The sequence below is a fragment of the Cephus cinctus genome, unplaced genomic scaffold (genome assembly GCF_000341935.2).
Source record: "Cephus cinctus unplaced genomic scaffold, Ccin1 Ccin1_scaffold0129, whole genome shotgun sequence".
Lineage (NCBI taxonomy): Eukaryota > Metazoa > Arthropoda > Insecta > Hymenoptera > Cephidae > Cephus > Cephus cinctus.
In genome coordinates this window covers 2,570,604-2,595,938 of record NW_014332862.1, presented here as the reverse complement: position 1 = coordinate 2,595,938, position 25,335 = coordinate 2,570,604, and the positions used below count along the sequence as shown (strand labels likewise).

Sequence of the window (25,335 nt, the reverse complement as noted above, 5' to 3'; positions counted from 1 at the left end):
ATTACACAAAAATAAAAATTTAAGTCCAATCCTCAACAAACGAAACAAGCTCACCCAACGATCCAATGGTAAGATTCCTCAGGCAATAATTCGGCGAGTCGTCCAAGTACACCAAGTCATTGGCAGTGGGCAGAGTGTATCTAGGATCTCGTATTGACAGTCGTCCACGTCTGTTGACTCTGACTTCCGTAGCACCGTCATATTTATCCAAAAGGTAATCGCCTGTAATAAAAGGAATATAAAAGAATCAAAGAGAAATCACAGAGTCTCGGATCACAATCGTCAAGTACAATCGCAGTGCGGCGCGGCGACGATGAAGAATTTTGAGGTTAGACGCAGATGCAGGTTTGTTCCGAGGAAGTTAAGGCGTCTAAAAGAATTCGTGTCGGTTCCCTTCCAGGGTGACAAATATCCGCGGCTTAGAAACGGTTTATCCGTAGACGGGAGATGAGTCATGAGATAATACGGTGACTCCGTGGTCGGAGTAGCTATCTGTCAAATTACACCTGGGCATTGTGTCGTGAGATGCGAACGGCGCAAGAAGAAAACTGTGATGTATACGTATACATATATATACATATAATATATATAGTGAGTGTTTCCGAGCGAATAAGCCATGAATGCATAATATAAGTACAGTGAGCGACTACACAATGCTATCTGCGTATGAGGTTATGGCGGAGAAGACGCGTGGAACGGCGAACGTTAAGGTTGGCGACGAAACGAATTATGCTAATGTAATTGTCACGCGCAATTTTGGCAATACGCAATTATTTATCAGAGTCATGCTTTCTTCTTGGTTCCAGGTAATTATGCTAATAACCCCATAGTGGCAAATTTGTCCTGGGCTGAGATTTGTGTCTGAAACTACAATTAACTTTTCTGGCTGTTTCGACTGGCTGTTAATCCGAGATTCACGCACGGACGTTGCGTTAGCCAAAGACGTGATGCATGCGCGTGTCGATGGGATTGAGCTCGCTTGGCTTTACCTGGAAAAAAATCACTTTCGATGTCCGTTCGATACGAATGACTCTGTGAACTCTTTTGAAGATTCATCAGGCGTGACCGAGACCAATATGCGAGACAAACTAGAGACTCGAATGGTGAATCAGCAGCTTGCAATGACACCATGAATAATTGGATGAATAGAATGAAAGGAGGTTAAGGAGAATACGAGGATATTGTATTGGTAGAATTTTTATATTATTTATTTATTTTTTATCAACATGTATCCATATATTTGAAAAGAGAATTTAAAATCGTTTTTTCTTCTTCCAGGAAGACCCTGTGATCGTCATTGATCTCCCGGCGTCTCTTGGTAGGAAACTGTGTCACCCGATGTTTCCTCAAGAAAAAAAAGGCATCCTCGTACGAGCGGTTCCTGCCTACGTTATACAAGCCATCGCTGATTCCTTATAGCAATGGTAAGGTGGACACGAGGAACAACTCGAAGAGCATAATGAGAGACAATGCTACGCCTTTACCGTGTCTGCCGACTTGTTATTTAAATTCGTATCATGCCTGGCAGAGTGTATCGAATTTTATTTTCTTGAATCCTCTTGAAAAGTAAGAAAAAACAAAAAAAAAAGAAGAAGAAGAAGAAGCACGGTTGAGATATCGTGAACGGGTATCTGCTAATACCTAGTTTCACCCTCTTGGGTAGCCGAAGTAAATAAATACACCAGTGACTCCTGAAGCCTGGAGTTCACTTAAGGTTTATAAAAATGACCAGAAGAAACGAGGTGCTCCCTCAATATACGAGGTATCGAACGATCCCAGATCTTGGGACCGTTCAAAGAAATTCACGTTGACTCTCCGACTCATCTCCACGTTCCGTACCAGGTCTTGTACAGCATCGTAACCGGGATATTTAGTTAAGCATTAACATAAACCGTGTCTACTGCGGACCTCACACGCGGTCCAGAAAGAGAGTTATACTTAACAATTTCTTCTAGGAAACTTCAAGATAGCGGCTAAAGAGTTGCTCGTGTATCCTTAAGTATTCATGGCTTTTCCGAGATTCGGTAGATTGGACCAGCCGATAAGCACGAGATTAAGGAAACGGGGAAAATTAGCGTCTGATCATTGGATAAGATTGTGAGTGGAAAACAATACGGGATGAGAGAAACTATACAACCTGGAGGGTATGCTCTCTCGAGTGACTATCTCATGACAACTACCGGTGCAGGTACACCATTATGTCAGCCCGACGCTAGGCGTCACCCAGTGGAAGCTGTTTCGCCAAGATACAGTTTTAGATGGTGGAAAAAGACAGTTTAAAAAAAAACAGTACCTCTGCTCATCAATAATAATTATCTAAGGATGATTAACGATGATCCAGGATAATGAGAAATTTCCAGTGAAAATTATTTTCTACCAAGACGGAACCGTAGACGCACACGGTAACTCTAATGACTTGGGTTGTCCTTAACGAAACCAAATCTTCTCCTGACTAGTTCCATGGACTTTCTTTCTCTAAGGGTCGATCCTGCCTGCAAACAAGATTTTATCTTGGAACAAAGCGCAGCCTCCGATTAAGGATTGCGTGGCACGACTTGCGGCGATACCATTGTCCCACCCCGTCATAACGTAATTGCATCTTGTTCTACCTTGGCTACCAGGACGCGCACTCTTCGATGTACCCAGACGTTTCAAAAGTCGTCGTACGGATCCCAAAAGTTTCAAGTGCATAAAGTAACGGAATGAAGCTGCTACTTAAAAGCCACGGGTAAAGACAATCTCTTCAAGAAACGTTACACCGCAAGGATAATGACTCTGCTTGCTTGTACATACGATGATTCTTGAAATGCCCTGTAGCGTTTAACCGTTCAAGCGTTTTCGTGGAGGTAAGGAGCCAGGTACATTTATAATAATTATCGGGACGCCGCAGCGCACCTTTCGAAAGGCAATGCTTCCTTACAACAGACATCATTACGTTCTACACCAGTCGACGTAGGCGTGGCAAATCATTGGGAGTCCTGCCGTTGGATCTGTCAGAAGTGCACGGGGCTAACGGAAGCTGTACTGACCGTGCGAATTTTCCAAGTCTAAAGGATACCTGCGACAATGAGAAGAGGAAGAAGAGAAAAAAGGCCCTGCCCATTATTTAATGACAGAAAATACAAGAAGCCTACCTCAGCCTGCTCAGCACTGTACATACCTATGGATGAGAAATTGCGTATATCAATGTATCGGCATTCCATATACGCAACGAGAATGTACAGTCCCAGCTGTGCAGCGCGTCTGACATATATACAAAACTCTTGATCGTTGCATACTCAAAATTAGCATATGCACATAATGATAATAGTACAGTTATTCTCATACAGTGGGTGCCAGTCGAAATTGCGAAATATTGCAGAAATCAAATAGCTGAAATAAGTTGGTTAAAGGGTCGAAAGGAAATAGGTAAATAAGAAACGGACTATACGTATACGTACTAGATTGAAAAATTGTATGGATAAGAAAAAAAGAAAAATTAATCTACTCGGCTTCTATGCTAAATTACTATTTTTCTTTCCCAGTTCATTCTCACCCTCGTAAACATAAGTAACCCGGACACTACGTGATTTTCCATAAGGCCTGCAAGCGTAACTAAATTGAAGACAAGTCGATTCAGCTATTGGATGTATCAGGTATGACCGAACCTCGATGATAAAATATAATCGGAAAGATGGTCTGCCAGTCGGTTATCTCGTAAACCCAGGAGTCAATGAACCCCGGCATCAAACATATATTTATGCTCGAGCTTAAGGTAACTATCCCCGTTGCACAATTGACTTGGACCTCTAATTAACACAAAAAGACACGGCGGGTTATCCAGACTGAGAAACGTATACACGTGTAAGGGGGTATGGCGTGTAAGAGGAAAGACGTCTCCTTACGTACCTTCCGAAGTTATTCTTTAGTATCGCTCGAATGTCCCATAAAACCATAATACGATAACCACGTGAAGCATCGTGGACTCGTATACGTTCGTCTCAACCCTACGGTCACCAATGGTTGGAGTCATCGTTTGGTTCACGATAGGTAATTAAAAGACTTGTTTAGATTACGACGAACACTTCTTGGGTGCGACTTGAATTCTTAATCAACACGGCGATGTTTATGAAATGGAGAAGATTTTTCACAGCGTTACCACAGTGCACGGCTCACGGCTGTATACGTATGGTATGGCTTACAAAGCCCATTAATGGTATTTCAAGCTAATTGAGGTATGCGCAAGTGTAAAAGGCTTTGACAATGATTCGCTGGTAATTAATTAAAAAAAAAAAAGAGGTAGGGTACTGTAGCATGATTGTTGTTACTAAAAATAAAATTGAGACATATTTAAATTACACTTTGGTTTTTCCAGTGTCGGACTTATGAAAAACTTACCTATTTCCCGGAAGGAAGCGAGCTGCTGCCAGCAGGTGATTAGACTGCAGCTTCCGGACACGCCATGACACTTGCAAGTCACTTTAGACCTTTTGATGACCGCCTGGAAGAAGATTAAGGTATTTTATAACGTTCACTGATCCTGGCTCTATACTGTGCAAGTGTTTGAGATAATCGATTCAATAACGATCGAGGATCGGCATAATTTAAGGTTAGGCATGTAACAGGAATCCTTCGGAGCGATCTTGGAAACGATCAACAGGTAATGATACCTGTAAGAGAAATTTATCGATCGATGCAAAATTTTCTCTATCTGACAGATCATTGTTTTTTAACCACACGCACGAATATTCCGTATGAAACTTTTACTGGTTGAAAACCACGTGGCTTATTGCAAGGCGCGATCACGCTTGACCACAGAAAGCTCAGAAGAGATCGTGGCAGCTACAAAGCCGACTAATTAAGGATATACCGCAATGAAATCGGCTTTATCGAACTCCCAGGTTCAATTCACGTTTCGAGCATGGGAACCAACCAAGTATAAAGTGCCTCCGTTCAGAGCCCAGTGTACGTAAAGTATCTCATTGAAAAATTCTTTCGCTCTCAGAATCGATATACCTAGCAGCATAGTACATACTATATATAGTCATTCTATCCGGGAGCAAGAAGTTATCGTGTTAGGCGTCCATCTTGATTCGGTCCTAAAGTCGTAATTAAGTAGACATCACGAGGATGGTCCTTAATTAATTAATCGAACGTCAAGACCACACGACTGAATCTGTAGATATGATAATCAGAGTGAAAAATCAATTTTTTTTTTTGTAATACCAATAAAACGGTAAACCAATATCTAATTAATAGTCGCAAGCAACAGCGTTAATTATAGACCAGAGTCAAAGTAAATCACCTCATCAGTGATAATCGTTATTATTAAGACGAGCGTACATCGTGTTGTTCAATCGACTGGTGCAGCAAGTACGTATCCAGAGACTGGTAACAGTTCAATTCCTCGAATAAGCCAACACCTGATTCTCCTTCAAATAGTAATCCAGCATATACCAGTTTACGTAGAATTTCTTCGAGACTCGTTAAAGTAAGCATAATAAAGTTAATTAAGCGACGAATCAATTCGCAATTCTAGCTCGTACCTAACAGCTAAGACAGTCTCACTTACTGAGCTATGATCATTAAAGATGCCAACCCGTGTGTATAAATGACTGGAATGAAAATCATTAGGGAATGATACTCTGTCCGTCCTATAAACATAATCGTAACATAATATCTTTGCGAATCGATACTAAATACGTGCATTCTATTAATATTTGTATTACGTGTCGCCAATTGCATCATGGGTAAGCCGTTTGTGATATCGCATAAAGGACTAATAAATACCGAGCGCAGCCTATTGCAAAAGCAAGTAAACCCCGCTAGGAGACACGTGTACCAATTTATATACTCTATGTAAGATTTATCAAGACAATAGGATTTAAGACGCGTTCGATATTGCAGTTTAAATTGTAATATAAGTAAAGTCTTGCAGGTACGTGGACAGAGACAGGAGTGTAAGGGACGCATGGCATCGCGGTTACGAGTAACGTTTACAGGTTAGGGCGTCACGAGGCGGCAATAAGGATGGCAATAAGGGTTACCTGTATTTTATCATCTGAAGGTTGCACATGTATAATTCATAGATTTAATAGAAGTTCCTTGATGGGCGTCGCGTTAAGAGGACGTTTCACTATTTACAGCTAAACTAATGCTGTCGCTGGTGAAAATGGCGACGGCTTCCAGAGCGGAGAGTTCAACGAGAATTATACCTACTGTCGGTACCATTTTCTTCCACTTTCTTGCGCACTCAGCAGTGCGCATACACTTGCCACGGAATATGACAGTGCTAATGGGAGTCTGGTTCGCGAAGAATGCATACGAGAGAGGGAGTTAAGGAAAGAAAGAAGACAGTGAGAATGTCAAAGAAACAGATGCTGTATCCATTTAGTAAAACTGGTTCGGTATATATATATATATACACGTATATCTGTATATACGTCCATATACGCTTACCTCGTATGAAAAAGAGAGGAATTGATTGCCCTTCAATTATTGTTTAATAGATTGTACACCGTGTGTATGTAAAGGGGTAAAAAAGAGTAGGATACAAGGGCACGCGTATGTGTATATATATATATATATATATAGTATATGCACGCATGCGTGAGATGAGTGATTTAAATTCGGGATGGAAAGAGATTTCAAGTGCATGCACACAGTGGGGTAGTAATGAAGAGTAAATATATTAGCTACAATTTGTATGCAAATTCGTGGCCATTTACATAATCAGATATCTTCTGGTCACGTTGATAATGGTCTGTGTTCTACATTGGCCATGAACAATGTTGCAGGAACAGGGATGGACAACAGTTAACCCGTACGTATGGGAAGATAATAGGACGTATGAATGCACCCGAGATTTATCACGGACAGATGTTTCTTTTACGGAATTTTATTTTTTTATTTTTTTCCCAAAATTATTTTCACGTGCTAATTGATATATTCTACTGGTGAAACTTTCGTCTATCGCACGACTTGATTGAGGCGACCGTGCGTGCTTGTATCTAGGTACGATTTTTAAAAAAATCCAAAACGAGATAAGGTTAAACCTTATAACCGGCAGGGATTATCAATCAACGATAACGCTGCTCCTGGCTCGGAGCATGAAGTTACGATTTGTGGAACACTTTGGTAGAGTCAGCATAGACTTAGCGGACATTTACATATGACTGGAATGACGTGTGATTTATACCTCTATGCCGCGAGCCACCTGACGACTCAATGTAAAAGTAGAAACCGGCGGCACTGTGTATTACACTTGTTGTATTAAATTATTATTTTTCTTTTTTTCTTTTCGCAACTCATTAACCATATTCAGTGAGATAACAAAGGTATAACCTTTAAGACACGTAAAGCGGTCCTTATGGAAGCTGCCTTGATTTCAGCTTATCAGAAAATTTCCATTGAACGTTTGCGGCTCGTAAACTGGAGGCTGCCTAACGACGGACCGGTTGTCGGTACGAGCTAGAAGGAGCAAGAAGAAAAAGGAAGAGAATAACAAAAAAAAAAGGAATACAACTCGTCAAGTGCTTATGCGTGTCGCTAAGACGCGGAGTGTTATGTAGGATTTATGACGTAACATAGAAACTCCTGGTTAGACCATATAGAAGATATTAAGGATGGCTCGAGATTTTTTTTTTGGCTTTTAAGTATTCAACGTACCCAGTGATTTTTTATTATCTTCTTCTCACCACTAATCAGACCCAGTGCCAACGCACGGCTACGGAACTCTTTTTAAGTGTGCTGTATTAGAACCCCAAAAAAAGCATAGGTCATAACCAGTCAGCCTGAGTTGAACTTGTACGGCTTGTATCGTATCGCATTGTGAAGGTGGTATCGTATAGTATCGTGTCGTATCGTATGGCTGATGCATGAGGACTCAAAACAAAGCCAAGATCAGATCCACGATCCTATTGTCTGAGATCGCTGCCCGTTCGAATCACGTGGATCACCACCCACGTTACGGATGTAACCGATGGACGGAGTGACGTACTGGGAACCATGATTAATGATCTTGACTCGTAGAGTCCCGTGGGAGAACCCGTGTTAACGTATTTTAACGTATTCCTCGTGTACAGCCGAACGATCCAGATGGCCGGGCACACGATCTTACCTAACGTCGATTAAACTTATCGTACGTTACTCGGGCGTAGATGGTTGCCGATCGGGACGAGGAAGTGGATGCTGTGGATATATCTCATGGGATAAGCGTACTGCGATCGTTACTGTAAACGGTGGACATCGGGAAGGAATTGATGACGGTTGTGCGGTTAAATGGAGACAATCGACGTTCATTTAGGATTGTTATACCCAGCGAGAAATTATTGGGGACGTAAAAAATTGGCATTGGTTACTGGTTGACTGGGCAAAGTTTGTGACGTGAAAGAAATGGGGTCAGAGGTCATTTGCGTGGACAGTGGACCGACGGTAGGCAATAAAAGAACGATTATCAATTATGTGAATTTAAACTGTTCAGTGTCTGGTACAGGAAGAATTTTTTTGTTGGTTCTCTAATCCGACATCATTGAATAGAATCGATGCTTGGTAATGATGGCTCTGATGATGTATGATTAATTAGTCAAACTTACCCTACGGCCAGCTTCGTTATTGTGAAGATTCATTAGACTCCTGCCTTGCTCTCTGCTTCCTCTCTTGAAGCTTCTCTCTCGCTCCCTCACGTCCACGAATGCTTGAGTGAATCTTAAATGACAAGAAAATATATGTATACGCAATGGGTTTTCGTTGTTGTACCGTCTTTTGGTGACTTATACGATTTTCTTGATCCCATCATCGGACAGAAATTTACTGAAGGAAGCTGCGCCAGGCAGACCGTACCCTCTTGGAATTCACCCTCCTTGCACCATGAGAAATAGTAAGGGGTGCAACCCGCCTTATATAATCCGACAAGCTGTTCATCCTCTTTTTTTGGATTTCTAAGGAATCCTGATAAATCGATCAGCAACCCTATCCGAGATTAGGTAAATCTTTATCCACGTGTCGGTTGCAGTCGTTTGATCTGCATTGTCCAAAGGGAAATGAGTTCTATTATTGTTTCTGTATTGGAAAGTTGCAGGCTGTCATCGTGACAGTTGTTTTTCTTGCCTATCGTCTCAATTATGATCTTTCTTTTTTTTTTTTCATTGGATGACGCGGATAGATACAGATGTTTATATGCGGAGCCAACTGAGGCCACAGCATCCGAGCATGATCTCTAGGAATGCAAGATAGAGATGTCACGTAGAGTGTACCACTCGATGGATAGAATTTCAGGAGGTCGAGCAGCTCGTTTCTCATGACACTGGTGATTGGCTTATTTATCTATTTTTTATTGGCCCGTGAACGCGTTACAATTCCTCTTTATGTCATTATTTCAAAGAGATTAATCGACTATAGATTCAGCAGCCGGAATCTATTCTTAAGGAATTCCATTCACTGGCGATATCACCGAGATTAATTATAAATACAGGAATTGGTTATATGATAAAATATATATTTGTATAAAATACGTTAAAAATACTTTTTTCATTTCATACTATTTACAGAATCTTCTAGCGATAGCTACGATACTCGGATTATTTATTCGGCATCCCTTGGACGCCGCATGAATCACAGTGCGTGTCGAATTTACAATGGATGAGCCGGCATGATTTTCCATCGACCATCCTTCGATGGGATTGATACCTTTCCATTGATTAATTGGTCAATGACGTAGAAATAAACTATCTTTCCCTGTACGAGGGGTCGACTGTATCAGAGCCTCGTGAAATTGTATAAGCATTTTCATTGTCATTCTATTTGCTTATTACCGTAGGTATTTATATGTACAACGACTGAACGAATGTTCAATCAAACGTTTGCTTAATGTTATTGTAGTACGAAGTGAATTAACACGGCTCGTTACGACTACAGTAATGAGTATATAATAATGATTTACCTATAATTTACGTTCGTTCTGCGTCCGGCTAGATGGCGCACTGTTCCATAAACGTATTGGAATATGAAAATTCTCATTGTACCGTTAAAGTATAAATTTCCAAGTACAGACATTACACGCGTGGGCGTTACCGATACGGTCATAAAAAGTCGGCATAAATTTTAAAAGGGCCGAGAATGGAAACAATAAAGGTGCCCAGGTGGGAAGTGACGATAAATTTACCTCGCTCGCCACGAAATTCGAGGGCGCCGAGTCTGGAATTCGTAACGCGTAGAAAATATCGAGGGTGAAATTACGTATAAAGAGACAAACGACTTGCTGTCCTTTTTTTAAAAAAAAAAAAAAAAAAAAAAAAAAAAAAAAAAAAAAAAAAAAAAAAAAAAAAAAAAAAAAAAAAAAAAAAAAAAAAAAAATCCTGAACGACATTAATTAGTCAAAAAAGTCTACCTGACTATTCGCTGTGAAAGAAAGATGCACTATCTCCAAAGCATCGGTATTGAATTCCAAATGAAAATTCTGCTAAAAAAAATTATATAAAATATACCCAATATACTCACTTGTAACCATATTCAAGGTTGTCGCCGCATCCACCCCAAATCCACTCCCGATTGAGATCTCTGGGTCTCCCACTTCTTGAACATCCGCAGGACGACAACTGTCCATCCCTACAGGCACGGCTTACGGAGTACACGACACCAGCAGCTGCGACTGCATGTACGAATGCAGTTTCTCTACTGGCTGAAAATAATACAAAGACGTAAAAGATTGATAACACCCACGTGAACGAAAGACAGATAGTAAGCGCGTTATCTCGCGACTGGTTTCGCTCATTTGCCAAAGCGTTTAATCGCCCTCGACTGATCTCAAAGGATTGAGAAGCAGCAAGTAGCCATACATAACGACATGCCTATGCTCACGTTCGACAGTTGCATACAGCCGAGAGAGAGAGAGAGAGCGAAGAATTGACAGCTTCAAAAAAAGATAAAGAAAAATATTGGCGCCGTCAGCGAGTGGGTTTATTGGCAGGATTTTGTTATCCATCACCGAGTCGCACGCGGTTGGATGCATTTTTCCGTATGATATCGATGGGCGCGATTGCACCGTGAGAATAGGCAGGCGTCGCTCATTGGGAATGACATTTGGGTAGTTGCATAGAACAGCAAGGTTGGCAAGGACAGGCTTTGATTTATTAAGCGAATGATCGAATTACTTACGCCGGGGCCCGCGGCTGAGTGTAAGGTGGAGGAAAAGGGATGGCCAGGGGAGAAAGAAGGGAAGGAAGGGGAGGACGATGACGAGGGAGTGTGAGAGGGTGTCGTCACGACGGGACAGGATGAGGTTATGGGGGTTAGGGAAGAACCCGGAGGGTTACTCGTGGATGCAAGGGAATACGAGTGCAGACACGAGGAGCTATTAATAACACTTTAATTGTCAGCGGCACACGTAGCTCTTCCATTGTGCCACACTTTCAGCCCCTGCAACCGCATAAATATGCAACGAAACTTCTTGGCACCCCCGGCCTTTCCTCCGTTGCGGAAGGGTGCGCGCGCGTCGGGCCAAAACTCCCTGTCATTCACTAGCGCGGAGAAAATATGACGAACGTCCTCAGGACGGAAGCAGATATATGTGCTTGAGAGAGAAAACATTTTTTTTTTTCTTGCACCGATCACTTTTTTTTTTTGGATTTTTGATTTTCTCACTACTTTTATTTTTTGACAATTATTGGCCGCGAGACGAACCGGTTCGACGACTTCCGGGTTTCACTTGCCGGACGGAAGGATCTTTTCACGCGAATCCTTAATGTCCCACTTGAAGCACTCTTATGCGTGGAACGTGGCAATTTTCGTTGGTTTCATTGTAGATAACTTTGACCTTTCGATATTTTATCTTGTTGTCTCTTGCATCGTGCACGGACGGGTGTATCGTTTGACTTGGTCGAGAATTGTACGAGTAAGAGGAACGTAGGATGTCCAATGTGCTGAAGTTGCGTGCAGAATGGCACGGCGTCCTTTTGGACGTCGTGAAGTTGCGCGTGCACGGTGCTGCTACGTGGAGGACGCATGGACAAGACAATGGCCGCGATTGCAGCGAGACACGAAACGCGGGGAATGAAACGTAATACATAAGGCACGAGGAAGATGCTGGGTCCTTTGATCTTGGCGTGCGATGCCGACATCCTGCACCGGAAAGGTAAAGCAAGGTGGGACGTCCTGCGGCTTCGTTCACACCGAATCTTCCCATTCTGAACTCGTGTTAGGACGTGCGTGCATATGTATATATTCCACTGTACTTCGCCTTACTAGTTGTCCGGTTACGTTTTCACACCTTTGGTATCCTGATTTCATTTTGTCCTTTACCTATGACAAGTTTATAGAATATACATACCTATACCGAGAACTGGTCCAAAAACAGTCCCGTCGTCCACCGTAGAGCAATTCCATCTTCTATCTCGGAACTGATGCTGGCATTCAGCAATACCTGCTTTCGCTCCTCTCGCCACGCTCGGCATATGATCCTGAGAAAGCTGACAAAGTTTTCCCTGTCCTTGTGACAATCCTTTAAGCCCGGTGCACACAGGCGAAGCACCCACTTCATAAACCTCCAGGGCGCGCATAGCCTCCAACTGAGGAAACTTTTGATAACCCACGTTTCTGCAATATACAAAATTATATGGGGTTAGTCAATTAGGTAAGGTCCATAGAGCACGTTAGAAAATCTTAAAACGTCGGTTCGAATTTTTCAAAGAATTTCTTCTCGGATCAAAGAAATCTTCCCTAGTCGCCGATCGAAGCTTGGATCAATTAGTATCAATTAATGGATTTAACGTTATCCCTTAATAAGGCAGCTGTTCTATTTCCTAAAGTTTCTCGATCGCCGTCCAGCCTGGGTTTTACGATTTTAGGCGCCAGCGAGGTCGTCGATCCTTCGGGAACACGAATTCGATCTTCCCGACTTCCTACTACACGTTAGCTTAGGAAAGCTATACCGCAGCGACGTTGGATATTTTTTACCCTAGTTACTTTTAATGAAAAATAATCGATTTTCAGAAGACGCACAAAGTCAAATACTGACGCGGTACGTGATTGACTGCAAGAGATCCTATCTCTCCCGTAGCCGACAGGTTCAGACGTCCAATATAGAATAAGGTTAATGATTTCGACACCCAGTTTAAAATTCGAATCCACCGATCCATGTTATCGCGGTAAATTACTAAGGTTCGCGCACCACGGTTCATTTATCTAAGGTTGGCATCGGTATATTCTTTACGAGCGTAGGTATCCTATACGCATTAACCTCACGGCAGTTATATTTCGTAATATACGAAAACCACGTTTCTTAGGGATTAGAGAACAAAAATTCATTAGACCATCCTCTACGGCTGATCATCATCTCGATTAAATCTTTATCATTCCTAGCAGTCGTTAAAAGGCACTTTTACGCGCGTTACATAGACAGTAAATCAGTGCTTCCAGTAAGATATATATGGAGTTCTTATAGTTTTCAATTTATTTATTTTTTTTTACTAAAATACTGAATAACCAGTATCCGCCTATAGTTAAGTGAATTCCCGTCTTTTAGTCGCGTTTAACGTTCGCTTATGAAAGTTAATAGAAAATTCAATTCTGGCGGCACGACAAAGGCTTCCGTTAAGCCGCGTATTCGGTCGAACGATTTTAGCCGCGCCCATGACGTAAATTCAAAAGTGTCTTAAAGCAGTCTTAAAATTTCATTAACTAAGGTTAGGTTGGGTTTTCGTTTATGTCATATACGTTACCACTTTCCATACGAATATTCGATATTTCGTGAAAGGATCGACGAGCGGACGTGCGACAATAATAAATAAATATCTTTCTAATAATACGGAAGAGTGACCACCGATCAGTTTAACGTATACAAAGATCAATACCTATAAATTAAAGATTATGCTTCAAAAATGGCGTCGCCGGAAAGAGGTTCTTGATATATTGAGGACTTGTATGTAGTACCTATGGTATACGGGTTTTAAGGAGAAAAAAAAAAAGAAAATGTGGGCTACTACAAGCAGTGTCCTCACTCGATTCTTTTTGGTATCGGTGCGGCTGCCTACATAATTATACACTTTAGATAAGAATCACCATCGGCGTGGACCACGATATTTCACCTTAAATTAGGCACGGAGACGCCTGCCGAATGGTACGTCTAAGGATACCGGTGTTTTGGACCTAGGCTAACCTGATGCAACTGGGTTGGCTGCTCACGAATTTCTGGCCTGAGATTACAATGAGACAGAAAAGGTCGAGGGGAGGATGAAGCAGGAAAAAGGGCAGAAAGTCATTACCGAAGATTCTGAACATGAAGATTCGTTGGAATCATTGATTTCTTGCTTGTATGAGAATTTAAAAATAAATGTATCAGCGAAAATTACTCCTCAAAGATTTTCGTCTTGATACGCATCTTGTTATCATGGGTAGAAAATCTTCTCATTAGGATCGTCCATCTTAGATGAGTCTGATGATCCTTATACGTGTACTCCTTATACGTGTATCCATCGATCGTAGCCCGCTTAGATGAGATTATTCACAATTTTATATTGTGTATGTACAGGTCTATCCAGTTGGAACGTACTTGTTTGATTTCACGTGTGGAGTATAATTGTTTATTAATGATGATCATTAATTATTACTGACGATACGCCGAAATTGATTGATTGATGAGAGTTTGAATTTTTCGATTTTTCAAGTTTTTTCTATACCTGCCGTGAGTGGGAGAGATGGAGTAATAGGCATTGCAGTGCTTAAAAGAGAGACAGACATACAGGCGATCTTAAATTTGATAAATTTAACTCTGTTGAAGTATTACTTTGAGTGACGATGATTTTTTAATGATTTCTAATGCGCGAGATGATTTTTTTCGTTTTTTTCATTTTCTGTATATTAAAAATATTATTAGCACTGTTAAAATGGTTTTTTTGACGTAATACGTAAACACAACGATCGTAGTATGACAGCTGTCAAATCTGATAACGAGCACGTTCAAGCTGGAGAAACCTGTATATATTGAAGACGTGCGATAATATTGCTGGTTGTCGGTTATCTGGCAGAGCGATGCCGCGCCCATTTAATGAGTGCATTCAACATGCACTCATCCTATCCCTTGGCACTTTTTTTTACTCTACTTGCCCTTTACGCGTTCCTCGGACAGGCAGGTGTGGCCCAGACTGAGCTTTTAATTGAGCCGAGCAAATTAAAAATTACCAAAAATGTAAGAAAAAAACAAATTATTTTCCTTCAAGTCATTGTTGCCATGGACCATACCATTGATATACGTTTATTTCAAAATTGTCCAGCTATAAATTTATCCTATAAACCACCATAACGATGCTCTACTCAAAATTATATAACGATTTTCAAATTTTAATTGTACGAAAATGGGGTTAGAAAAGAAAAGGAAAAATCTTAGATCTCACGAGGTTAAATCCTTTTCAAATTTCATTCCAGAGGATGACCGTACGCTTTGGACGCATCTTCCGGCACTGGATGGATGAAATCCAGGCTCTGCGATACACGTAGCAAACACACGTGCAACCGCACAGAGAATAAGTGCAGAAACGTGCATGGATGTCGTGGTCCATCACGGTCACGTATTACACTCATCGTAGCGAGCAGCTAACCAAGCAAGTAAATTCAGGCAGGGAACGAAGCAGCCAAGAAAGTGATCGAGCAAGAGAGTTCGTATGATCCAGGTAGACCAGTAATTCAAAATAATGATGCGGTAAAATAATGGTGCTATAATTATAGGGAATATCGCACCAGGTGCGGCCTTCCGAAGTAACGACACCCTCGCAGAAATCTTATGGACGTGTCCAGACGAAAAGCTGCATAAAGATTTTCAAGACAGAAGAATATGACGTTATCCTTATCCCTTAACTCTAAAAACAGCCCACGTACACGTTAGACACCACATATATATATATGATGGATTTGATTATTCATCCTCCAGTGATAATTAGTCAAAAAAAAAGATTTTATATTGATAATTAAAACATAAGAATAAAAGACAATTTCAACGTCTCCCGTAGGGAATCACGAATTCCAGTCCGCGGGGTTTCTTGTCGCCATGTTGCCAGCATCAAACTCGATTCTGAAACTATAGTAACGACCGGTAAGGATTAATCTTGCGGAATTCCTTCAGCTCCGAGTGCTCAAGAAGGTACGTATAATGTCGATGTGGTAATTGCTGGTGCCTCGCTGATGCACATGCGGGATAAAGTACCGTTAAATTCTTAATTAGTATCACTGGCTATTCTAGTCATTGCCACGAGAAGGCTCAGTCTCTCAGTACGTCTCTTTTGATCTCCGTCGATTTCTCTCTTTATCTCGTGCAAGAAACATTTTCCTGATTTGCTAACCTACGGTGTTCTTGCGAGCAGATAAAACGACGCGAAGAATAATTTATTACAGACAGGCTAACGATTGAATGCTATTGTTATTAATTCCCTGGCGAGACACATTGAACGCGTTAGTTAACACACGTGTATCCAGACGTTCATACAGTACATAGGAAACTGTTAATTAAAATGCAAATGATTCGCAGTAATAATTGTCATTTTTTCTTTTAACTAGAGATGCTTTAACTAGAGAACTACGTCATGCATAAATATCTATGAGTCTAGCTGCGAGTCGTTTTTAAGCGCAAGCAATCTTTATCTGGTGCATATAATTACCACACCTTCCGCAGCTTAATAAATCTTACTATTCTGTATTATACGGTGCATTGTCGTAGCATGCTAATACGTAACGTTCAAATGCGTGCAGATTGCTTGTGAGCTTTGAAACAGTTTAAGATTATTATAATCGGGAATTTACGAAAGTCTTTACCTTAGAAAATGATTATCCACCTAGTCCAGATACACTGTAGGTTAAATCTCATAGAGAGATTTAAAAAATCACCACTCCTCGTGTCTCGAATGAGCATTCGTGATTCTCGAAGCATTTCCAATGTCGTTTAAGTTTGCCCGTTCAGGTTCCGCAATCTGGACACGAATTTATATCGTACGCCATCTCGTAGGCTAAGAATCGTGATTGCTACGTTGCTGGCAGGCATATTGCTGGCTGGAGGTAAAGAACGTCGTGACCGAGAAATTGACCTTCGATGTGACTAATAACTAACAGACCGTCGACGGAAGTGAACGGGGCAATCGATCCGCCATTGCTAACGTAAACGGTTACGTTTCTTCGTTTCTATTACGGAATGACAATACAATCCAATAAAACGAAACAAGTCGTACGAGTAGATTTCTCCTAGTTACTTGAGTTCAAAAAGGTCACTAGAAGAATTCACTGCTAATTCTAACGAGGTAAGATCTACCGCGCACCAGTGTTACCAACGTATTGTTGTCACTAGGATATTGTCACTAGGCACGAAGAGAGCAGACGAAATCGCGTTGGCGTGGCTGAGTTCACGGGCTGTTACAGAAAAGCTGGGTGTTCAAGATGGAGTCGTGGGTTTGACTGGCCGTGTAACGAGAACAAATGTTTCTCGCGATACGCCGTTCTCAGTGGACAATATGGTGGTTATACGATACGAGTGTTAGCAAAAGGTAGAAACAAAACAAAAAACGTTCTCGGGGAATATAGGCAAGTGAAGTTTAACGAGTGAAACGAACGAATCGAACCTGAATCGTAGACTGTAATGTCGCCTGTCGAATTCAAGAAAGTTTAACCACCCTTTCTCGATTTGTACTTATAACGAAAGCTGCAGGATTCTCTTGGACGAGGTACGTGACACTAAATGATACGATACGAATTTCCAAGGAACCCGAGATATCAACGTTCGGTATGTGTTGCGTTACATTTATTCTTAGTGCCGTCATTGTCTCACTGGCTTGAGCGAAACGAATCGGACGCCATTTAATGCGCACCGCAACCTGCATGTTGATTGTTGAATGCTTCAAAGCGACCTCTTACACTTCATTTCGCGCAATGAGAATAAGACCTTTCTTGTACTGAATGCATAAGTACCGCGAATATGCCAACGAGTCCTCTAGTGGGTTACATAACCTATTAAATTATTCCCTAGCGCATTGCACGCAACGACAAATGCTTATGCGCAGAACAGATTTCATTCTTAGTTTATCTCATCCGTGAAATAACCATGGACCATTTCATGGCTCTCTAAAAGGTATTAAAGCATCGTGAACACCGTGTTTTATGAAAATCTAGAAGTACTGGAATATACATACTCAGTGTACAGACTGTGTGAGTCAAGTTCAGCAAGTTTTCGCAGACTCCTGGGTCTGGATAAGGATCGAGTATCGATCTTGCAGAATCGATTGAACGATGTTAACATCGTTTGATCTCGTTGCCTATATGGCTTCCAATAACTTGTTACCGCGTTGCGTTACAAGTATGTACAATCGATTCTAGAAATCGCCACGACTGCCAACACAAAATCAAAGGAATTAGTAACGTGACAAAAATTCGAAAGGCTCCAGGTAAATTGTTATATTATTTATTCCTGATAATTAATTATTCTCGTAACCCCGCTGATTTTTCCATCGATATTCTAATACCTTTATCAATTTTGTAGTACCGTTATTAATTCTACAGAGTATTTCAATCCGCGCTGGTACACCCGTGAGAAAGATTTTATATCGACTACACAGATCCCTTCCATAAAACCAAGACTATTCGTGGTATCTGGAATTATCGCAATCGGCATGGGCACGGTAACAGCTGGAATTCCGTTAAAGCGAATTCAATGGAATTTACGGAAATTATCACCAGTGCTGACTCCCGTACCATGGTTATCGGGGCCCTCGTTAAATCATCTCTCTTCGTGTCGTTCCACGTGATCGGTTACGATGAGTTAGTTTAGATATACATGAATATATATATATACAGTCCCTCGCGATCGTCCATTCGAATGCAAGATTTTGCAATAAAAGTATATATATATATAGGTGTATACTAATGTAAGTTGAACATACGGGTAGTTGCGCAATTTAAAATGGCGCTCAAGTATTTTACACCCATGCGACGCGCACGCGTTTTAGTTAAGGTAAGTAATGACGTTCATTTTTATATTCTTACTGTATAAAGTCAGCATATACGTATTCGCATATTATATATATGTATAGTATGTATACTTGTTGAATTATTGGTACATGCGGATACAGTAATGGAGTCTTCCAGGAGATAACATGCCGCTTGCGATTAATGAAATATCGACATGGATCCTGCTCGCTGCACAAATCCATATACTTTCACTTGACACTCAAAGTGGAAGCTCGGTTATCATTTGCAGACACGATCATCGTTAGTAATCGAGTAGTCAATGTTACTTTAGATGATTAATTAATCAATTATTTTGCTGCCTGAGAGGAGATAGTCGAGTGCAAAGGGTTAATTTCGCGATGAAAATTTGGCAAGTGAGTTTTTTTATTAAATTGTCCAACATAAATAATCTAAGTAAGTATGAGTTTGGGTAAATGTTTGTATTTTTTTTTTTCTTTAATTTTTGTTATTTTAAGGGTCTAAGAAATATTCAAGGAATCTTATGGTACGCAAGACAAAAATTTCAGTCTCTCCCGTTTCGGGCTTACGGCGGATTGCAAATGGGCGCAAACGCAGTGCTTTGCTTTTATCTAAATGCATTGCCTGGCTATAAATCCTGCTAACCGGATAGCGAGATGTCCTAAATATCCCACATGTCTGCGGAACCTTCGCCAAGGCCCTTTTACAGTTCGAGCTACGCATTCGATGCAAAGGAAGATACATACGGCGTGGAAAAATAAAGCAAAGAGATAAGCACGGTGGCATCTTGCATTCCCATAGGTGCAGTATACTGTATGTATATATATACACACAATGGGTGGATATAGAAATGGGTGGATCCATTGGATGCACACGTTACAGCTTGGGATGTAAATCATTCGTCTAATGATTAGTTAATCGTTGTATCCTTTGAGATAAAAAAGGATTCAAAGCGAAAAAAAAGTTCAAACTTTCATACAGTTACACGTATGCTTGTTTAATAATTGGCTGGACACGTAAAGAGTGGTCTCGTTCCAGTTTCCTGTTTTTCTCTCTTTTTAAGTATCCCCCCCCCCTCCGCAGCCCAAGAAAATATCTTCAAAGTGAACAGGAGATAAATTAATGGCTTAAAACTTGATGGCACCACCGTATAGAAAGAATGACGGTGTAAATTCGACTGCCGTCAGTTTGACTTCCTTCTTCGCGTTCCGAGAAGGACGACGTCTCAATTGGTCGAGCGAAGGAATGGGCCTATAAAAGTGAACAGGCCCACGTGGACTGCTCCCAAAATTGGTCCAATCAACGTTACGCAGCGAGTTGTCAAATGAATTTTCAATAATGGCTAAGACGATCCATCCGCGTTATGGAAGATGGTGTGAAATTCAATTAAATATATTAAATTATTATATACGTACGTAGTGTGTCACTTACATGGCCAGTACCTCGATATAATAAAGTTCTCAATTTCAAAGACAAGACTATCAGTGATACTGTATCACGAAGTTCTTAATTTTCACGTTCTTTTGTTCTCGTAGACGTACACGTGTACCATGTATCGGCAAGGTAAGAGAGTCCATATCCATCTAACGCGTGATATACGTTATAGGCAGATATTATGGTGGCTACACAAGACGGCCTCCGTATAAATCATTTACCATGATTGGATATGCAGTCGTGCCGAATTTATGAACCCGCAAAAACTACCCGCACCCTTGTTACTTAATATATATTTTTTTTTTTCCCCACCACGCGATTCCCTCCTTTACTACCAGGGCTCCTCCCGAACTCCTGAACGCCAAAGACGATCCGACCTCAGAGTTCAGAACAGTCGTCGCACGATCCTGAGTACCAGGTAGCTTGATTGTATATTAAAAAAAATTTTTGGAAATATTAAAAAAAAATGTCATTATCCAGAGACGTATCCGTATGAAAATTTGAAATAAAAAAAAAATCCAAACAACCGACAAGGACCAATCACGGACTTACGTGCAAGCCTGATAAATGATATAAATTAATGAAGAGGATCGAGAGCACTTAGGTCGCGTCTCGGTGGTCCAGAGGGCCTTTACGTTATCGGTATTACCAGTTCGATATCTAACGAATTAGTAGCCGTCCACGTATCAACCTCTATCGGGTGGTCCAGCAACGTTAATAACCAGTCCAACCGTATAACGAGAATCCTCGATATCCAGGGATCCTTTGAAAGCTCTTATTACGTATTACCATAGCTTTCACCATCTTTCCTCTCCGGAGCACTGACGATCCTCTTGTAATCCAGCCGTACCAGCCAAATCCCCATTAACGATCGCATTTCCCTTTGTCCAAGAGCCTTTCGTCTCCGTATACCAGGGCACGTCTTCGGGCGTCCTCGTGATACTTCGGTTTCACGGCCGAGCAGACGCGTCCTCCCTCGTGTCCGACGGTAAATTGGAATCCTGCGGTGTTTAGTGGCTCCGCGTGAATTATATCCGCGGTGCCTGCTGCTACCACGAGTTACATTTACATGGAGAACATTACGATCGACGGGCCCTGATTTAGGGAGGCGTCGTAAGACGATATATCTCGGGCCGGCAAAGAAATCGCAGTCAGTTATTTTGGCGGCAAAGTTGGCAGCGCCGTTATTACTATATAAGCCTTGTCCGTATGGATATACGCGTGCGAGCACACTGGATACTATAAACTTCGAAGCATCGAACTATCCTACGTACGGACGTCCATTTCTTAGACGCATAGTCGCGAGTGCCCAACGCCCTGAAGTTGGCTAGAGTTACACGGTGACTTTATTTAGAGACTGGTTTGTACCGTTCGCACTGGATCACGACGATGCTCGCAGGGAGAAAAAAGAACTTGCAACGAGACCCTCAAGCCCCGTTTCGTTCTAGGCCTACCAACCCTGTAATATTGCCAACTAGAGACACGGACGACTCAGTCTAATTAATCAGATACGCGTTACGCGTATAACGAGGCGGATGCAATTTTTACTCCTGACCTCGGGACGTGCCCAGCGCGATCGGCCGGTACAAAGTGGTACAGTAAAACTGTCGAAGTAAACCGGTAAGGATGTCTGGTACATATTTGTTTTATCCTAAGAGATATATGGACGATATTAAAATGCTGATTCTAGACTCTTTCCAGGTACCTTTCGGGAGAGCCTCGTGGAACTCGCGATAAAGATGGCGACCGTCGGAGCTTGAACGTCGCTTTAATCTCGGCGTTCGGGGACCAATTAAGGCATCGCACGAGCCGCCGCCTCCTCTCCCCGTCAAACGGATGATAAAGATATCGGCCGGTTTTACGATTATTCGTATTAAAAAGCCACCGGTGACCACCGATCGAGCCAGGAGATATGGCAGGGGCCTTCCTTTCGGTGAGGGGTATACACGCGGCAGTGGGCCCACGTGCATTAAAGGGCAACCCCCCCCCCTTCCTCCTCTTCGCCTCCCTTCACGCTAATCTCGATAAATTAATCGAGCCGCGACTCTTCGTATCCAATTAATCGCGTGACGTAAGCAAGAGCCACGCGTGCCGCGCCTCTCAAATGCGTGATGGCTATCGCCCGATCATCGGACCCCAGCTTCGTTCAGGGTCCAGATCACCGGGACACGAGATCATTCGCCATTTTTATGGGCGTCGTGGCGATTCGTGCGAATCCGCCAAAGTGAGCCATGGGAACGCGTTCGTTAATTCGATTGAATACAAAATTTTGTAAATTATTTACAACAAAATTATTGTGTTTGTGCTTAATTGTCAGGCTCGTGTAATGTTATCGTATAAATAGTCTCGTTTATGGAATATGTTATATGCAATGACAAATCATTTATTTGAATCGGAAGTATTCTTACGAAAATTAACATTGCGTCACTGATCGAGAGAATGGAGAAGACTTGAAAAACAAAAAATTAATTATCTCATAATCCCCCGAACACCCACCCGCTCGCCTCTAAGTCAGTGTACCGTAAATGTAATCTCGTATCCGAGTTAAGAATTCAATAAGTAACGAAAAGTGTGCGACGTCAGACAGTCGGAGGAAGAATGAAATTTATGAAAATAACGTATAATTCTACGTTCGTTTGTTGGGCATTGTGCGTGGGTTTCCCATGGATTCGGCTCCGTTGACGTTAAAGCACCCAACGGGCTCCTCGAGCGTGAAGCTGACACCCCGGCTCTGGCGATTTGTTCCGCCGATTATTTAAATTTACCGAACGAAGTCTCCGTAGGCGAATGGTGCTCTATTCGAGGGCATCCGTAGCAGAGTTGGCCATGCCGATCCTGGATGGACCATTTGTGAGCCATCGAGCCGAAATGATGGAACGACACGGGCCTCGGTGTGAATCGGCCTGAAGATAATACGCCTAATTTTACGACTAAGTCAGCATACACAGCTTCGATTTCCATGGGCCAACGTCACTGCACCCCTAAAGAAATACTCATATAAAAACCCGTATCGTTCTATCGTAACTCCCAGCTCCGATTGGTTCGAAATCCAGTAACAAAAAAAGTCCCCTAAATCACCGCACACGCCATAACCTTAAAATCTCCGATAACCTCAGACACTAAATACTCAATATTTGCAAAGAAATGACATTGCCCCTTAAAAAAAAAAAAAAAAAAAAAAAAGAGAAAAAATCACAAATACAAAAAATTCATATCACTCCCAAATCGATTGCTTCGTCCCATCCAAAGTCCCCGAAAAAAAAAAAATCTAAATCATCACACACGCCATAACCTATAACCTCAGTCGCTAAATACTCGACCTCTGTCAGTCAAAGGGGTAAAAGTCACCTAACCCCTAAACCCGCCACACGTTCAAATATATATAAAGTACCCAGTATCCCGTATACATACCATCATACATACACGCATGACATTATATATGCCTACTCGAGTGAATTCCACTTTGACCCAGGCGGCCTGGCTCGTTTCTTCGACTGTACATATAGGGTGGGAACACTGGTTTCGCTATATCCATCTATCCTCCTCTCAACCCCACTCCCCAGCCATATACGCCGTTACAAAGAGTGCCCGTGCGCGTCGCGATAAATCATAGCGCTGGTAATCTCCTAAAACAATAAGTAAAGGACAGTGCCTATACCTGTATATGCACACTGCAAGCCAGCACGAGTGTTTGTACATCGGTGGGATCTACCCACGCGTTTTCGCGTTGACCCTCGAGGGGCCTCTTCTCGTCCGTATAGGTGAAACGAGTGGGGCCTTAGGTCCCGAAAAGTAATGCCCTGTCTCTTAATAGAGTGCAATAACATTCATATACACGGGCGCGCATTTATAACTATGCCCCGTGGCCGCCATATGGCACCAACGGGAGGTACGGTATATACATATATACATATAATATATAGTCCACACGGGCCACCGGTTCGCCGTTCCTCAAGTTCTTTTTTCGTTTTTTTTTGCTTTCATCCTTTTTTTTTTGTACCTTCCACCAACTCCCCACTTTTTCCTCTTTCTCTCTCTCTCTCTCTCTTTCTGTTGTTTCTCCCTCCCTTTCCCTCTCTGTCACTCAGGCTCTGTTAACGGGGCTACGGGCACCGCAGGATCCCTTTTAATTTGCAGGCCTGACGACGCCAAACGAACTACGGGCGTCGCTGCAGTTTCCCGTCGCGGCTATGGAAACGCCACGGAGTCGTTGGGACGAATGAATCGCCAGTGGAAATGAATATATATCGGGGACAGGGATTCGCCTGGCTGGGATACGCGAGAGCGAGACTCGTTGCAGGAATGAGAGAGAGAGAGAGAGAGAGAGAGAGAGACAGGGGGAGACCCCCGAGTATTTGGGATGGCTATGAGAAGACGTGGGACGAGGAGGGAGGAGAGGAAAATACTTTGTCCCGCGGGAGTCACGAGCGGACATTGACAAAAGGTGAAAAACAAATGTTCGAATTACAACCGAGGAATCTTCACAGCCGAGCGATCAACTAGGAAGGATTTTTGTTGCCGGGCGCAGAGGCGCGAGATTCGATCTCAAGATACAGATAGATCGGCAGGTCTCTAGGTACGTGTATATATACATGTACGTGTATATATACATATACATATATATAGATATACATGTATATAATATATATAGATTATGTATATACACAAACTAATATACTTCGTATAGTAGTATCGCAGGTTATATCAAGATCTTACGTACGGTTCCTGTCTGCGAGTAAGTAGAGGAACGTGTTATAGTCCAGTTCTACCTGGGGAGAAACGTCCAAGGATGCACTTATCGGTCGTTCGCATTTTTTATTTTGTGAAAGAGAAAAAGAAAGAAAAACACCTTGCCAGGAGTAATCCACGCGTAAGAGAGAAAAAAGAAAATAAAAGAGCAGCATCCTTCGGGGCGGAGGGGGGGGAGGGTGGGTGTGTACGGGATTTCGGAATGCCAACCAACGGCTC

General features: G+C 42.0%; 2 protein-coding genes and 1 long non-coding RNA gene across 40 annotated transcripts in view; 2 read left to right on the top strand and 1 right to left on the bottom strand.

Annotated features, from left to right (window-relative positions):
• Positions 1-25,335, bottom strand: part of LOC107262948 (protein Wnt-5b) — a 194,167-nt gene that overhangs the window by 1,766 nt on the left and 167,066 nt on the right. For all 6 annotated transcript variants that reach the window (XM_025080164.1, XM_025080165.1, XM_025080166.1 and 3 more), the window contains 5 exons: positions 12,305-12,570; positions 10,477-10,657; positions 8,574-8,685; positions 4,378-4,480; positions 55-222 (listed from right to left, as the gene is read on the bottom strand). In XM_025080164.1, coding sequence (XP_024935932.1) covers positions 55-222; positions 4,378-4,480; positions 8,574-8,685; positions 10,477-10,657; positions 12,305-12,570 — 830 coding nt within the window. The remainder of the gene's footprint in view (positions 1-54; positions 223-4,377; positions 4,481-8,573; positions 8,686-10,476; positions 10,658-12,304; positions 12,571-25,335) is intronic.
• LOC107262951 lies at positions 134-16,368 on the top strand. Of its 24 annotated transcripts, XR_003058289.1 has the most exons (8): positions 195-328; positions 401-1,189; positions 1,279-1,873; positions 1,956-2,728; positions 2,818-2,846; positions 2,926-3,408; positions 3,525-4,639; positions 4,698-5,997. It is a non-coding gene; the product is annotated as an uncharacterized LOC107262951 (long non-coding RNA). The 24 variants fall into 24 exon arrangements; XR_003058269.1 differs by lacking the exon at positions 4,698-5,997 and adding exons at positions 15,397-15,626; positions 15,697-16,368 and having other exon boundaries at positions 1,956-3,408; positions 3,525-4,496; XR_003058272.1 differs by lacking the exon at positions 4,698-5,997 and adding exons at positions 8,784-8,963; positions 9,143-9,445 and having other exon boundaries at positions 1,956-3,408; positions 3,525-4,496.
• Positions 16,809-25,335, top strand: part of LOC107262949 — a 91,706-nt gene continuing 83,179 nt past the window's right edge. Inside the window, exons 1-4 of one of the 10 annotated variants that reach the window (XR_003058258.1) lie at positions 16,815-17,675; positions 17,763-18,392; positions 19,093-19,328; positions 19,431-20,399. The gene's annotated coding sequence lies outside the window, so the exon portion shown is untranslated. Of the gene's footprint in view, positions 17,735-17,762; positions 18,393-19,092; positions 19,329-19,430; positions 20,400-21,815; positions 21,988-22,068; positions 23,551-24,700; positions 24,944-25,335 lie in introns of those variants that run through there. The other 9 variants (XR_003058261.1, XR_003058255.1, XR_003058262.1 and 6 more) reach the window with 9 other exon arrangements.